Genomic DNA, 15,475 nt, shown 5'->3' on the forward strand with positions numbered 1-15,475 from the left:
TGGTCAGTGAACTAAGATCCTGCATGCCATAAGGCATACCTCTTCCCCAAATCATTAAATTACTTTAAAAATGATGATGCTTAGTCTAGAATACCAAATAAATGTAACCAAAGGAATGTCTCTTAAATACACCTTTTCTTTGTATGATGTCATTTCATACTCTACACAAGGACAACTTTCTGTGAGATATGAGGTAACACTTTTCTGTCCCAGAGAACATTCTCTTTCAACCTACTCTCCTGCAGCTTCCCCCATATACCTTTCTGCCTCAGAATGATTTTATAGATCACCTAAGGAAAGGCATTTGCAGATGATGAGTCTAACCAATATGAAGTTAAATCTATCTTTTGCCCTCCAAATGAATAGCCAGGAGAAAACGGTTCCAGAGGAAATGCCCAATATCTTCCTTTCTGAGATCTATGTTAAAATTAAAGAGCTTTTAAGTCTATATGATTTGTTAATTTCTGCCTTATTATTAAGGAGACTTTACTTTCAGAATATTTTTTGTTGTGTCCATGTAAGAAAATTTGACATGGGCTTCCCTGGTTGCTCAGTGCTAACACATGCAATGCAAGAGAGGCATGCAGGAGATAAGGATTTGACCCCTAGGTTGGGAAGATCCCCTGGAGAAGGAAATGGCAATTCACTCCAGTATTCTTGCCTGGAGAATCCCATGGACAGAGCCTGGCAGGCTACTGTACATGGAGTCGCAAGAGTTGGACTTAGCAACTAAACAGTAACAGAAAGGAAATTTGACTCCTTTCTGATAGAGATTGGGGATGGGTGGTGGTGGCAGCGGCACATTATTTGGAGGAATGAAGTAGACTTTTTAATTCCTGACTTTAAATCTAGTTAGAATGTTTAAAATGAAAAATTCAAAGCTATCAATTATTTGGAAATATTAACGATAAGAGAAATATTAATCTAATGAATTTTGAGGATTCCCATGACCATATCATTTAAGTTAGACTTGGCCCTTTGGGGAAGAATAAAGCATGCTAACTTGTCTAGTTTTCCTCTCCCATCCCCACCCTTTTTTTTCACAGAGAGGTAAAAGAATAATACATTCAGAATCATTACTGTGAAAATTCAAGTGATTTAACTTCAGCACATTAATGCACTCAAAAAAAAAAAAGCAACCAAATAATGTATATCAAAAGTGTGCTGAAATTACTCTTAATGCTTCACAAGAAAAGTGGCTTGTTTTATTCTTTTGCAAGACTATTTCATTACCATAATTGTCAAGCATGCAGAGATGCCATAAAAACTCTCCAAATTACTTGAGTGTCACTGGTCATTTTTTTTTTTTTTTTTTTTTTGGAAACACATACTTTCACATCCGTAATAGGCAAGGGAGAGCTAAACTGAGTGGCAAACCCCAAATGTACCACCAAACAAAGGCTCTTCTTCAAACTGCTTCACAAGGCCACAGACAGAATCTTTGCTAACGTTTTCCAGTAGAGGGAACTAAAGATTCACCATCCAGCTTTTAACTCGCCTCGGGAACCTGCGTGAGTTCGTATAACCCGCCTTGTAATCATCGGAACAAGCATCAAACAGCTTACCAGCGAGCCTCTGATCACACGTGGGCCGGCCCACACGGCCACACCGGCGGCTCCGCAGACACTAGCGCCTCTTTGATCTAACGTGGCCTGCCTTAATCATTCCAGTCCTGAATGGCATTCAGTTGATGGGTTCTACCTTCATTTTCAGGATTTTCTCATCTCTGAGCTGGAATTCGACTGTTTTTGAGCTTCGTTAGCTCAGCTGGGTTTTCAGCTTTCCCTGATGCTGTATTTTCCGAATTTCCTTTCAGAGATACTACTCTCTGGAGGGTGAGGACTTCGGGTACCTCCCCCGTCCCGCTGATCCCCTCTTCTCTCCATCCCAGGCGTTTTCTGCTGAACTCCCTAGCATCCCTCCATCCCACGTCAAACTCATCTTTGAGGGGACATAAAGCAACTGAGTAACAAACAGAAGAGGGGATATCACCCTTCCCCCTCTCCCGGGCATTCCTCAGGGGGTCGTAGATCTTGGCTAAAACAGGTCAAGAGAGACTAGAGATTTCTGTACGACCCCCACTCGCCCCACACCCGGTTTCTTTCTTGCGCCTTTTTAATGACGGAGAGAGCACCCCCAGACAACCTTTCCGCTCCAAAAGGTGGTTATATTGTTACCTTTCCTTTCGTCCCTCCCGCTCAGCTTCTCATTCTGCTAAAAGGTGAACAGTGAATGTTTGTGTGATTTTAACCGGTAATGAGGCTGCGCCCTAGGTTCGGGAGGATGATCTTTTTCCAGAAAGCGCGTGCATCTCCGGCAGTCTGGAGGGATGAATAATTAGGAAGCGCTTCCATGAAATCACTCACCGAGAAAATTACCTGCCCATTAAAGCGGACGCGGCGAGGAGCAGGAGGCTAGAGCCCACCTATCCCCTCCCGAGGCGGGAAGGAGGTGGGGACGGGGCGGCGCAGGGAAGGGGAAGGAGTGGACCGGTGGCCTCGGCTCCGAATTTGTTAATTTCCGTCCCGCTAGGACTCTGGGCTTTCCAGCTTTCCCTGGCCCTTTTGCCCAGCGGGCGGCCGTCCCCCTGTGCAGGCGGGTGGCAGAGCGTGGAGGTGCAGGCTCGGAGCACCCCCTCATCACCCGCGCTCCCTCCCCTCCCCCGGGCAGACTCCAAGCAGCTTTCATTCCTCCCCTCCCCTCCCGCCTCCTCGCCTTCCCTCCTCTAAGTCCTTCCACCCGCGGCAGCTGCCGGAGGAGGCGGACGCTCTGCTGCGGGGCCGCGGGAGCAGCGGAGGCCGGACCAGGGGACGGGCGGCTGGACCGCGCGCTCGCTCCCTCGCTCTCCCGCGCCTGGGCTCCCGGGACTCACCCGCCCCGCTCCGCTCCCGCCCGCCGCCGCCCGGGCTCGCGGGCGCTCGGAGGCGGCACCGCGGGGGGTGGCCGCAGCCCCAGCCCTGCCCCTCCCCTCCCTCGCTGCTTCCTCTCCTCTCTCCCTGCCGCCCCACCACGTAGGAGTTCGGATTCTCCACCCGACTCGCCCCGATTTCCCTTTGCCTCTCTTTTGGAAACGCGAGAGGTGGAGGGAGGCAACGAGGTGGCGGAGGCGAGGCTGGCCAAGTCGGCCCGCCTGCAAAGTGGTGCTCTGACACATCCTTATTATGGAAGTTAAGTGAAAAAACTCCGGACGTGGAGCGGCTACCGAGACGGACGCCGGGGGAAAGGAAACCAGTGGGCAAGCCAATGTTTTTTTCCGGCAGCGCGCTGGCAAGTTTGTGCAACACTTTCTAGGAATTAGGTCTTTTCCCTTCCCCGACCCCCCCCCCCCCCCCCATCTTCTTGACTTCTGAAGAAAGAACTTGGCTTTGGATTGCCATGGAGCCTGAGGAGAGCGGGTTAGACACACTTGAATAACCCCTCCGGCTGGGCTGAATTCGTGGGAATTTAGGAAGCCAGAGTGTGGAAATACAACAGCCTTTGACGCGCCCTCGGTTAATTTGGATGGATCCAAATGTGCGCCCCTCAACACCTCGCCACTCTCCCCTTCTGATCTTGCCATTTGCTCTTCTCGACTTTAATTAGCATCTGCGAAGAGTCTAAACTTTGGACCTACCTCTTTTTTTGATACTTATTTTTGTACTTTTTGCTCTCTGGGATTGGTTTCTTAAGCAATCCGGATCCTTTTTAATATGTCAAAATGAGTCGGCTGATGTTTACACAACTACTGCTCTGTGGATTTTTATATGTTCGGGTTGATGGTAAGTTAAAATGCTTTTATCTTGTTCCTCACCCCTAAGAAACATTTCTCTGAGTCGGATGTGGGCTGTAAATAAAAATGACATTGTATCTGTCGGTCCCTTTTGGCCAGGCATGGGAGCTTTGGGGGAGCAGAGGTTTTAAGTCTTTTGTTTCTAAACCGCTGCAAGTGGAACGTGTTACGACTCACCTATTGTAATTAATTAATTAAGAGTTGGGTAATAAATGATGGGCTCTCAGTTTTGTTAGAAAAAAGAAATATGAAAGTCAGTCTCTTTAACCAGTCTAATAGTCTGAGGCTTGCTCTCCCTTTGGGGTTGGTTTGTTCTTCTATCTGAACTTTGGTTTAGAGATTCTTAGTAAATCATAGACAGCCCATGAAGGTTCAGTGGGTTAGGAATTTGAGACACAGGTAACTCAAATCAATGTGTTATCACCTGTGTGTTGGTGAGTGTTCTCCTAGGAGGATAGCAGAATGAAGATTTAGATCATAGGGAAAAAACTGTCAAAAGTAAGACTGGGCGAGGCTCTAGGAAGGGGGAAGCAGAAGCTGTGGGCTGGCCCTGGGGCTCAGAACACTCAAATCAGTCCCCAGTGGCAGACACAATGGGGATCTGAAACAGGTGCTCTAGGTGTCTCCCTCTAGGTTGAGTCAGTCTGTCAAGCAGACAGCATTTTCTCTCTCTGCTTCTCCTGTCTTTTGTTCGGATTTGGTTTCTTCAGATAGTTTCACAGGATGTCAGTTTCCTGTGGGAGGATTGCAAAATCCTTTTTTGTAGCTCTTTTGAATGAGGAGTGGAAGTAATCATTAAGGCGGTTTTTCTGTTTGTTCCAAAGAAGAATGTCAAAAGAACAATTGGTATTCACCCTCTAGCGACTTTAATTTTCACATCGCTGGACAGAATTGGTCTAAAAGAGATTAGAGCATGATATTTTTTGCCTGCCTGTGTGGATTGTCATACTTTAGGTTTTTAATGACTGTACGTATGAAAAATCTGAGGTGTATTGGCCCAGATGCTTGAGCCATCATAGTAGCTTGTTGCTACATCAACTTTCTTCCAGAATTTGCATGGTGAACGAAGTCATTATTTGGGACACTGACTATTTTTGCTCGCCTGTAGAAGCTAACTTTGTTCCTGGCAGCTGCTGCTGCTGTCCAGAGAGCTATGTATCAGACTCAAAAAGGAAGCCTGTCTGTAAACATAAGGCAATACAGATGAGTTTGCTTACTGTCAAGTGGCTGTTTCCTATCCTGGACTACAGGAGTACCTATGCCCCCCAGCGACAGTAGGCAAGGCATTCATGTGGACACATTGCCTTTTTCTTTTTTCCCCTTCTAAGTTGTAGATGCATAGGAATTAATCACTTTGGATTATACCATGATAATATCTATAATCATATCTAATCATTCACCAGACATTTTCTTCAAAACATTTACCTTAGTAGTACATGTACATGACCAGAACTAAAAGATTTACGGATTTGTCCCAGGTGTCTTGATTATCATCACAAGAAGACTTTGATGTAACTTTTTGGATAATATATCCTCAAAAGCCTGAATTTATATATTTCACTACCAGAAATACATGTATAAACTATATATTAGACTACAGTAGTATCACCAAGTGTTTTTTTTTTTTTTTGGAGTCATTGTGTAGCTAGGAAGAATACAATTAAATTGCTCAGTGGAAGTGACAGAGGGAATCCGAAGAGCTTGGTGTTACAGAATGTAATTAATGTACCGGGGTGCTTGGAGATATATGAAACAAATGCAATTAGCCAGTTTGCTGGAACAGCAGTAGCAAGACATCATTTCTCCCCTCCCCGCCCTCCCTACTGTCCTAGCCCCCACCCTATTCCTCTCTCCCTTATTTCCTTCCTTCTTCCCCCCACCTTGTCCCTCCAGCCCCATACAGACACCTAGGACCTTTTTTCTGACTTAATAATATAGATTACAGGGGGTAGTTTGTCTTGGGGCCATAACTGTGCAGCAAAAATTCATGGTAATGTAGTGAAAAATGCCCAGGGAGGAGGAGTTGAAAAGGTAATAGTAAATTGTTGTGTGTGTGAAACTAGTTTTTCTATTTAGCATCTACTATGTCCAAAGCAGTGGAAACTGTGTGCACTTATTGAATTAGTACGTGAGTCATACATTTGACATTGGATTGCCTTTGATTTACTCTTGAATGATGACAGCCTCTCCATGGGGATTGTTGAAAATTTGGGATGTAGACAACACTGCCCTCTAGGCTGTTTTAGCACACTGGGATTGCATGTTCACATGTATAATGAGGGGGTTGGTTTGTAGGATCTCTAAGCTTTCTGACTTTTCCAGGGCTCTGTGATTTCTGTTTACTTATTATCCTTCTTAGAAGCATGTGCTTATTCTCCCCATGAATTTCAAATTTAGAGATGCTTGCACCATTTCAAAGATATACTGACTTTCCTTGTGGTAGACACAGAAATTAATTTTATTCAGTGACAAATGATACATAGATTTGCATTGAAATTTGCTTGGTGGGTTATTTATATGTGCATTTTTATGGTATATGAAAAATGTTAGATTTTTGCATCCTCATGGAAGTTATGTGCAAATATGATTTTTCTGTATCTTATGTCTGTAAAAACCCACAGAGAATAAAAATTAAGTTAGTTGAGGGCTACAGACAAACTTTTATATTGGGACATAAATAAAGACTGTCATTCAATACAGATTAATTAACCAGATGCAGATTTTTCTTTAGTGGTTATGTAAGTGAATATGTATTGAGTTTAGCCTTTGTTCTCCAGATTTTCTGTATTTTTAAATACAGAAATAAGGTTTTGTAATCATTTACAGGGAACTAATAGGAACCATCACAAGACTGTTTGATTACATCCATATTCCATACATTGTGTCAACTTGATAATTTTTGAGTACTGGTGAAAATTATGTTTTTAAAATAAAAATAGTTTCTTGTCCTTAACTATTCTAGAATGAAAATGGCTCATGTGATATTTGGGGAGATAAAGATGATCTGTGTGTGTCGTGCAGATGTATAATCTCATATAGGTTTATGCATTTTGCTAAAGTGCTTCTTTCAGTAATGGGCTCATTATCCTAGCCATATGTAGTCCATTTCAGTACTTAAATTGCCTATAAGTAACCTGAAATTTCTTCGTGCAACTATGCACTAATATCACGTTTGAATTGGCTTTGTTTGAATAACCTTTGATTCTAGACAACATGTGGACCATAAACCAAAAGGGTTTCTTAAAACATGAAAAAAAGAGTATCTCAAAGGAAAAATGGTCATAATTATACAAAAAGAACAATTCTAGCCATGACATCCTTGAGCAACCTGTATAAAACAGCATCCTTGCTAATAAAAATATGGGTGTCCAAGGACATTGCTTCCATTTGGGTACATATATAGTAATGAAAGGAGCTTCTATATGTAGCATCTTCGTGTCTGACTCTTTGTGTCCAGTTAACATCTGCTTCAACAGTTCCTGCAGTCTATAAGAGATACTTATTTACTTTCTTTGTGCAATTTGGTTTATGAAGAGTTAGAAGAAAACATTTTCTTTTGCTTACTTCTTCTCCTAGTTCTCCTCTTTCTCTTGCTCCTCCTGTTCGCCTCCATCATTTCCTCCTCCTTCATTTCTTCCTTCCCCTCCTCCTTTTTCTTTTTTGGACCCAGTGGAAGGAATTATAGAAACATTTGAAGAGTGAGGAAAATAGGTGATAGTGTTTCTTGGATAAGAGTTTAGAAAATCTGCATTTAAAGGAGCTTATGTTAATAATATTTTAACTTGGGACATTCCCAGTTGGGACCTTGACATCAGTTTTCTTTTACTGTCCTGTAAAGCTTTGTGCAAACTTATGTAGTTCTTTTTCCAGTTTTGGCAGACAGAAGTCTACAGATAGTAGTTCAACCAGAAAGTTATAGAGTGCTATTTTATATATTTGTCTTCAAAGAGGAGTGTTGTTATGTTTCTTACAACAGGTATACACCTATCAACCTAAATCAAATACATTGATATTGCTAATGATTTTCTTCTTTTAAATTATTGAATAAAGCATGAATGGATGATGACAAAATATTTTAGGGGGAAACTTCCATAAACTCTTACAATGTTTCAGCATAGTAGAAATCTTAATATAGTATCTAAAGTGTATTGTGTGTGTGCTTACACGTGCATCCTCAGTCATGTCTGACTCTTTGTGACCCCCGTGGACTGGAGCCAGCACGATCGTCTCTCCATGGAATTGTTCAGGCAAGAATACTAGAATGCGTTGTCATTTCCCACTCCAGGAGATCTTCCTTATGCAGGGATTGAACCTGCATCTCCTTCATTTATAGGTGGATTCTTAACCACTGTACCACCTTGGAAGCCAGAAGTGTAGCATATTCAACCCCCAAAACCTGTCTTAAACTCAGAACAATTTTGGCATAATCTAGAATTCAATCCTTAGTGTTTTCTTCTTTTGCTCTGTTTGCACCTAGTACTTAATATCTTTCATTTGGTCACATACGTTTTAAATCCTTTATGTTGATACTTCTCAAATTGCCCTTATCATGCCCTTATCAATATTCTCATGAAAGAATATTAGTTCCATGAGACTAGAACTTGGCTCTTCTATATACCTTTGTATCTCCAGTGTCAACATATTACTTGCCATATCCAGCTGACCACATGACATCTTTGTTTGGTATCTAATAAGAATATATCAAACTCAAATGGTAACTAATTTGTTGGGCTGATCACTCCCCAGTATATACAAATAGCAAATCATTGTATTGTACACCTGAAACTAATATAATGGTATATAGTGATTATACCTCAATAAAATAATTTAAAAAATGAATATATTAAACTCAAGCCCAGGGTAGAATTTACTCCTCTTTCCAGTCATCTCCTGCTAAGTAAATGGCATCACCATTCACAGCGGTTTTCATGATCCAAAACTAGAAATCATTTTTTATTTGTTCTCATAGCCCATATCCAACTTATTAGTAAACCCCTTGGAATATATACCCTGATACCTACAATTTTATCTGTGTATTTGTGATTTTTCTCTAACATTTTGATATAAACATTTTCAAATATATAACAAAGCTGAAAGATGGTACAGTGAACATTCCCACCTAGAGTCTACCACTATTTTGCTGTGCTTGGTTAGCACCTATTTCTCCATTCCTGTATGCATCCATTAATTCACCTTCCTGTGTTGGTTGCATTTTCAAATGATTAGATTCCAAATGTTTCTTACTAATTCAACTACCATCATCCTGGTCAAAACCTGGACTATTGGGGTAGCCTGATAAATGGTCATCCTGCCTCCATGCCTGTTCTTCTTATCCCCACATCTTTCCTCTATGCAGTTAGTTCTTCACCTGGTAGCCACAGAGACCTTTTAAAAGCATGTAAATACGATGATGGCAGCTCTTTGCTCTGAAGCTTTTAATGGCTTCCACTGAGAACTCTTTACAATAGTATACAGGACTGTTCAAACTCAGGTCCCTCCCTGCCTCTCTGACCTCCTCTTTCCACACTCCCTGCTGGAACCTAGGTTTAGACTTGTGTTTTTGGTGTTTTATTCCTGACTCAGAGCTTTTGCATTTGTTCTTTCTTCTGCCTGAAATACGCTTTCTTAGATCTTTGCGTGATTGAGTCTTTCTGTTGATTTAATGAATCTCTATCCTATATCAGCTTTCCCTGGTTGCTCAGATGGTAAAGAATCTGCCTGCAGTGCAGGAGACCTGGGTTCCATCCCTGGGTCAGGAATATCCCCTGTAGAAGGTGTGGTACCCACCCCAGTATTTCTGGCTGAAGAAATTCATGAATAGAGGAGCCCGATGGGCTACAGTCCATGGGGTTGCAAAGAGTCTGACACGACTGAGCGACTAACAGTTTCACTTTACACTTTACCTAATATCACCTCTTCATGTATGTACATGGACTACCTTATCTAAAATTGCTTCCCTTAAAACACTCTTGGGCTACCGTCTTACCTATCTTAATTTCATTCTTAGCTCTCATCACATCCTTAAAGTGTGTGTATGTGTGTGTGTGTATGTCTGTGTGCACGCTCGCACATGCATTTGTGTAAACAACCTTGAAGGGACCCACATTTTACCATACTTGCAAGCTAAGAAGTTAGACTGCTACAACTTTATGAGTGCAGGCGAAGCACATGAGTATCCCGAGACTCAGATGGTGGCTTTTGTTAGGCACACCACACCAAGCGGCATGACTTCATGTCTGTACAGATTTGCCTTTCCCTTGAAAACCCTTGGGGACAACACCATGGGGCCCAGGTAGGTGATGTACACAAAATGGACTGGCCCCACAGCGGAGGAGCCCTGAGCATGGAAACCAGAATAGTTTAGAATGGGCCATAAGCAAATCTGCCTAACTTCTGGCCTGGAGGGGAGCTTTGTCATGACTAGATGAGATAGCAAACAAAGCTGCTTCCTGTTCCCAAGGGAGATTGCCTACATTTTAGAAGATTTTTGCTGTATGCATATGTTGGTGTGTTTAGTGTCTGCTGTCCCCACTGAGCTTCCAGGGCATGGACTTGGCTTGGTCTCTCATCTTTGCCTGTGTTCCTTCTTTACCTGGAGCGCAAGATGACACATCGTAGACTCAACTATTTGTTGAATCAATGAAAAGGTGCTTATGGAGTGCTTTTGAAATGTTTATTTTCATGCCCTAGCCAACACATGAAGTATTTACCATTTGAACTAGGTTTATTTATTTATTTGGGGGTGTGTATTTCTATGTATCTCTCTCATTCTGTTTCTCTAGAGACAGTTATCAAATATGCGTATTTTGACATTAATGGCATCATGATTTTGGATGAAATTTAATATTCCACTTTTTACCTGACAGGATATAGAGAATTTACAGTTTTCTTTGCTTTTCTACCATGGTGGCTTACATGGCCACTCCGCATCGCCAAACTAACACTGCTGTGTAAGCACGCTGTTGAGTCATGTGTATATTTTGACAAGGCACTCCTTCAAATGATTCTAATGTTCCTATTAGGACCACACACGCTGTGATCTGACCAAGGGATGTTGACTAATTTTGATGATATCTGGCCCAGAATTTGAGACTTTTCTTCCTATTTAGATCAACTTTTTATTTAAGCATTAGCAACAACAACAACAAAAGATTAGTTCAGGGATAGAACTCAGAAGAATACTCCAGTTGTATAGCTCTCAAATTGAAAAGGAAGAGGAAGATTAAAATATCTGCAGCAATTAGTATTATCCTACCCCGCCTACTGTTGTCATCTTTGTGCTAGAGCCTTGTTTACCATCATTAATACTAAACTGAGATAAACTGGTTTGCCATTTTCTCCTTCAGGGGATCTTCCCGACCCAAAGGTCTACAATCTAATTTTGGAACTTTTTTGTTATCCAAGAAAAGAAGCTCTGTAGCCTGCTTCTTATCTACCACCCCTCCCCCAGCCCTAGGAAGAAATTAGTCTTCTTTCCGTCTCTATAGATGTGTCTATTTGGGGAATTACATGTAAACAGAATTATATAAAATAGGATCTTTTGTGACTGGTTACTTTCCCTTCATCTCATGTTTTCAAGGGTCATCTGTGTTGTATATCAGGACCTCATTCTTCTTTATTGCTGAATAGTATTCCATATCCTTTATCTTTTGAATTATTAGTTCATGGACATTGGTCATTTCCACTTTGGGAATAAAGATTTGTTATAAAGATCATTGCTGTGAAAATTGGGCATTAGTCTTTGTGTGCACACATGCTTTCATTTCACTTGGGTGTATACCTGGAGTGGAATTGCTGAGTCATATGAAAATTCTGTTTAACCTTTTGAGGAACTGCAGGACTGTTTTCCACTGCAGCTATATGATTTTATGTTGCCACTGGCCATGTATAAAGTACATATAATCTTTTAATTCACTCACAGAAAGAAAATGTTGAATGGCCTTTACAACTTAGATGTGAGGTTTGTAGGGAAACAATTTTATATGATAATATACTTTAAATTCCCAACAGTCCTAATTTCCAATCCGTTCAGTGATTGCCTTCTTCTGTTGCCCTGTAGTTTTACAAGTGAAATTAACCCAAACTGAACTTGTCACTTTTAGCAGTGACTTCAGCAATACTAAATGTAAATCACAGCATGATGACATCTCAACTCTTTCATTGGATGGAAAACTAAAGCTCAGAGTTTTTATGTACCTTGTCACAAGGCTATTGATGCTTAGTGGTAAAGCTGAAGCTAGAGTCCAGGGACTTCTTTTTATCACTATACCATACTTTTCTTGAAATATTTTTTCTGGCTTCTCAACCCTGGAATTCCTTAACAAGAGTACCAGGGTCTTCTAAGTGAAAATGACCAGCTGTTTTCTAAACATGTCAACAAGGGAGTTAGCTTAAGATACCTTGAGGTTTTTCATTTGATTCAGCACGTGCTTTCTTAGCACCTGTTAATAAACAAAGCTCCTTACTGAGGACATTGTGAGTAGCATAATGAAGTTAAGTAGTTCCCACCTTCAAGGAGATACCTCTTTAGTAGAGAGGGTAACAAACATCCAAGCTGTTAAAAGTAGTATCTGGTAATTGGGGACAGGGGACAGTTGAAGAAACACACAGCATAGTCTGGGAACCCAGGGAAAGAATAGATAATTTCCAGCTGTGGGAAGGGTCCACACCAAAAGGGTCCCTTAACATGGGTTTTAGAGGAAGAGTGGAGTTTTAATAGATGGAAAGGTTGAAAATTGCATTCCAACAAAAGGAATAACAGAAGGAATGGCATGGAGAGGACAAAGGTGGTCTAGGGCAAAGGCATGGAGTCTAGTTTACGTGTTACATAGTTTGTGGAGGATGAGAGGTCAGATAGCGTCACTGATTCAATGGATATGAGTCAGTGAGTTAGTGAGGGACAGGGGAGCCTGCCATGCTGCAGTCCGTGGGGTTGCAAAGAGTCGGGCACGACTTAGCAACTAAACAAAGTTTGTCCAGAAGGGAAGAAGTGTAACATGATTACTGAAAGACAGTCAACAAACACCATGATTTGCAGCAAGTAATTTAACCGTTCTCAGTTTCCTTATCTTTTAACAATTGACATGATAAAACTGTCTTCTCAAACAGTTGATATGAGGAATAGATGAATATATATATACACACACACACACATATATATATATATGGGACATACATAGGTATATACATGTTATATATTACATTAGATGTGTATATATGTATGTATCTGTATGTTACATATATATTATATGTAGAAATTATATGAAAAGTTTTTTGAACAGTGCCTGTTAATTAATAAACCCCAATTAAGTGTTCCTTGTTATTTTTATTAGCAGTTGTAGTTTTATTCTGTTGTTATCTCCTTCCTAGTATGGAGCAGAAGTAGATTTAGAAGGACAGTTTCTATCAGGCTAATTATGAACTATATTTGAGATGTGTTTCACAATGGTGTTCATATAACTTTTCAACCATTAGTCTTTAGGTGACTGAATAAAAACTCTAGTTGCCTCTTAAGGGTGCTCATCTGAGGCCACACCTATGCATCTGTGACAGACGTGCTATGACATGTTTGTTTCCATTACATCATGCGCTGATCATAGAGCAAATAGGATTCCCGAGTGAGTGGTACTATGAATGAAAGGAATAAACAAGAGAGGCATGCTACAAATAGCACTTTGTAACAAGCAGAACAAGCTTCTAAAACCCTGCCTTTTGGTTCATGTTGACTGATTTATGTTTTATTCAGAATAATTTTCCCATGATGCTTTTAATATAAAGTACCATGAGGATAAATATTGTAGGAGACAAAGCTTACTGGGTTTGAAGTAAACATTCCTAGGACAGAATTTTTTTTTTTTTAATTAACCTTAAGTCTCCACTCAACATTTGATTTCGTAAGTAGCCCAGTTATCCTTTTTCATCCCGTATAGCATCATTGATCTTGATATTTTTAATAATTATTCATTAATCAGATTTGCATATTGAGTAGTTCTGTAAATTAAGGATAACCTGAACAAAGCAATATCATTGCTGTTGTGGAAGGGATACACCAGGGGTGTCTGGAAGCTGTGTGCTCCAGTGTAAAGCTTACTAGTAATTAATTGTATGACTTTAGACTCCTATAAAAAGAGTATTTGGGTACTCTCCAGCGTCTCACTTAGTCTTAAATTCTGTTATTGCAAATCATTTAATTAAATGCTCTATCACTTGCATTATGTTTGAGTACAATTAAAGGGGAAAATTTAGCCTGGAAAAAAGTTGTACCAAGTCATAAATGTCTATCTTTGAAAATAATCACAACTTATTGTTCAGTCTGCATGGGGCTGTATTTTGATGTGGGCTTAATGATGGTAATATAGATGATAGTCCTGCTGCTGCTGCTGCTGCTAAGTCGCTTCACTTGTGTCCGACTCTGTGCGACCCCATAGGCGGCAGCCCACCAGGCTCCCCCGTCCCTGGGATTCTCCAGGCAAGAACACTGGAGTGGGTAGATGACAGTGGTCCAAATACGCTAGTCTTAGAATTCACGTCTACTTTCGTTCATTAATGACCAGTGGTACTTACTGTTTCTTTATGAATAAGTGGGATTAAAATTTTTAATACTAAAAAATAAAATAGTCTTAAACCAGTGAATTTATTACTTTATAGGCACTGTAACTAGAACCGTCTGTGGCAGGGCAGTGTTAGCTGAGGTGGAGAGAGTTTATTTAGCTCAGCACTTTTTAATTTCTGTTGTAGGACTGATGTGGGATCTCTTCCCCTAGTTTTTGGTCCCAAGTCTTTTCAGAAATGAGCTGGAGTACATGGAATATAACTCAACATTTGCATTACACTGCTTTGCAAGTTTAAACGTGAAGAACCAGGAAGCCATTTGGAATTTAAAGAATTTGTCTGAAACTTGTACAACAGTTATAACCAATTACAGTGTCCCTAAGTATGATCAAAAGAGCAAGAACTTTTGACTTTCAATAAATTAAGTCAAGGTTCTCTTTATAAAGAAGAGGTTATATGTTTTCTAAATCAATGTTAGAGCCATGCTTTAACAGTATATAGTTCCAAATACTAGTGAACACTGGAATACGGTAGACTAATTTCTTAAGGTACGTTTGATACTTATGAAGCCTGGTTTCCAAGGTTACAGCAAATTAAGGGAAGTCAATTAAGTTACAGCAAATTAAGTATGAAACTAGCAATAAGCATTCTACATTGTGTTTTGTGCCTCTGTCATCTCCTGCATTGGCAGGCAGGTTCTTTACCACTAGCACCACCTGGGAAGGCCCTTTTATTTTAAAGTGAGCTTTAATGTATTGTCAAATAATAGTTACAGTTATTGAAAACTGAGTTAATTTCTGTTAAAACTATAGTCAGCATTTCAGCTTCCCCAACCTTAAATATGCAATAACTTGTCCATTCTAAAACACTTTTGCACTTCAGCAACTAAAGCAATCAAGCCATCACCCAAATGCCAATTATGGGACTACTTCCCTAAAGGGATCATTGATGAGAGGAGATACTGAATAAGAAGAATATAACCTTTAAAAAAAAAGTGCCCCATAACTTAGCATTCCTTCTCATTTTTTACATTCAAAATGGACTGTGAAGAACTGGAACATTGATGGTTTAAGAATAATTCTTAGATGCAATGATAATCTCAATAGTTAAAAACTAACAGTGAAAAAGTATGTCCATGGTACCTGAGCCCTGTAC

The 15,475-nt window shown here is 40.5% G+C and overlaps 1 protein-coding gene across 1 annotated transcript in view; it reads left to right on the plus strand.

Moving 5' to 3' along the window:
* The first annotated feature begins 3,697 nt into the window (after nt 1-3,697).
* The window catches only part of ROBO2 (roundabout guidance receptor 2), a 651,843-nt gene continuing 640,065 nt past the window's right edge, over nt 3,698-15,475 (plus strand). The window contains exon 1 of the mRNA XM_052644742.1: nt 3,698-3,758. Coding sequence (XP_052500702.1) covers nt 3,698-3,758 — 61 coding nt within the window. The remainder of the gene's footprint in view (nt 3,759-15,475) is intronic.

This window comes from Budorcas taxicolor, chromosome 1, assembly GCF_023091745.1.
Source record: "Budorcas taxicolor isolate Tak-1 chromosome 1, Takin1.1, whole genome shotgun sequence".
Lineage (NCBI taxonomy): Eukaryota > Metazoa > Chordata > Mammalia > Artiodactyla > Bovidae > Budorcas > Budorcas taxicolor.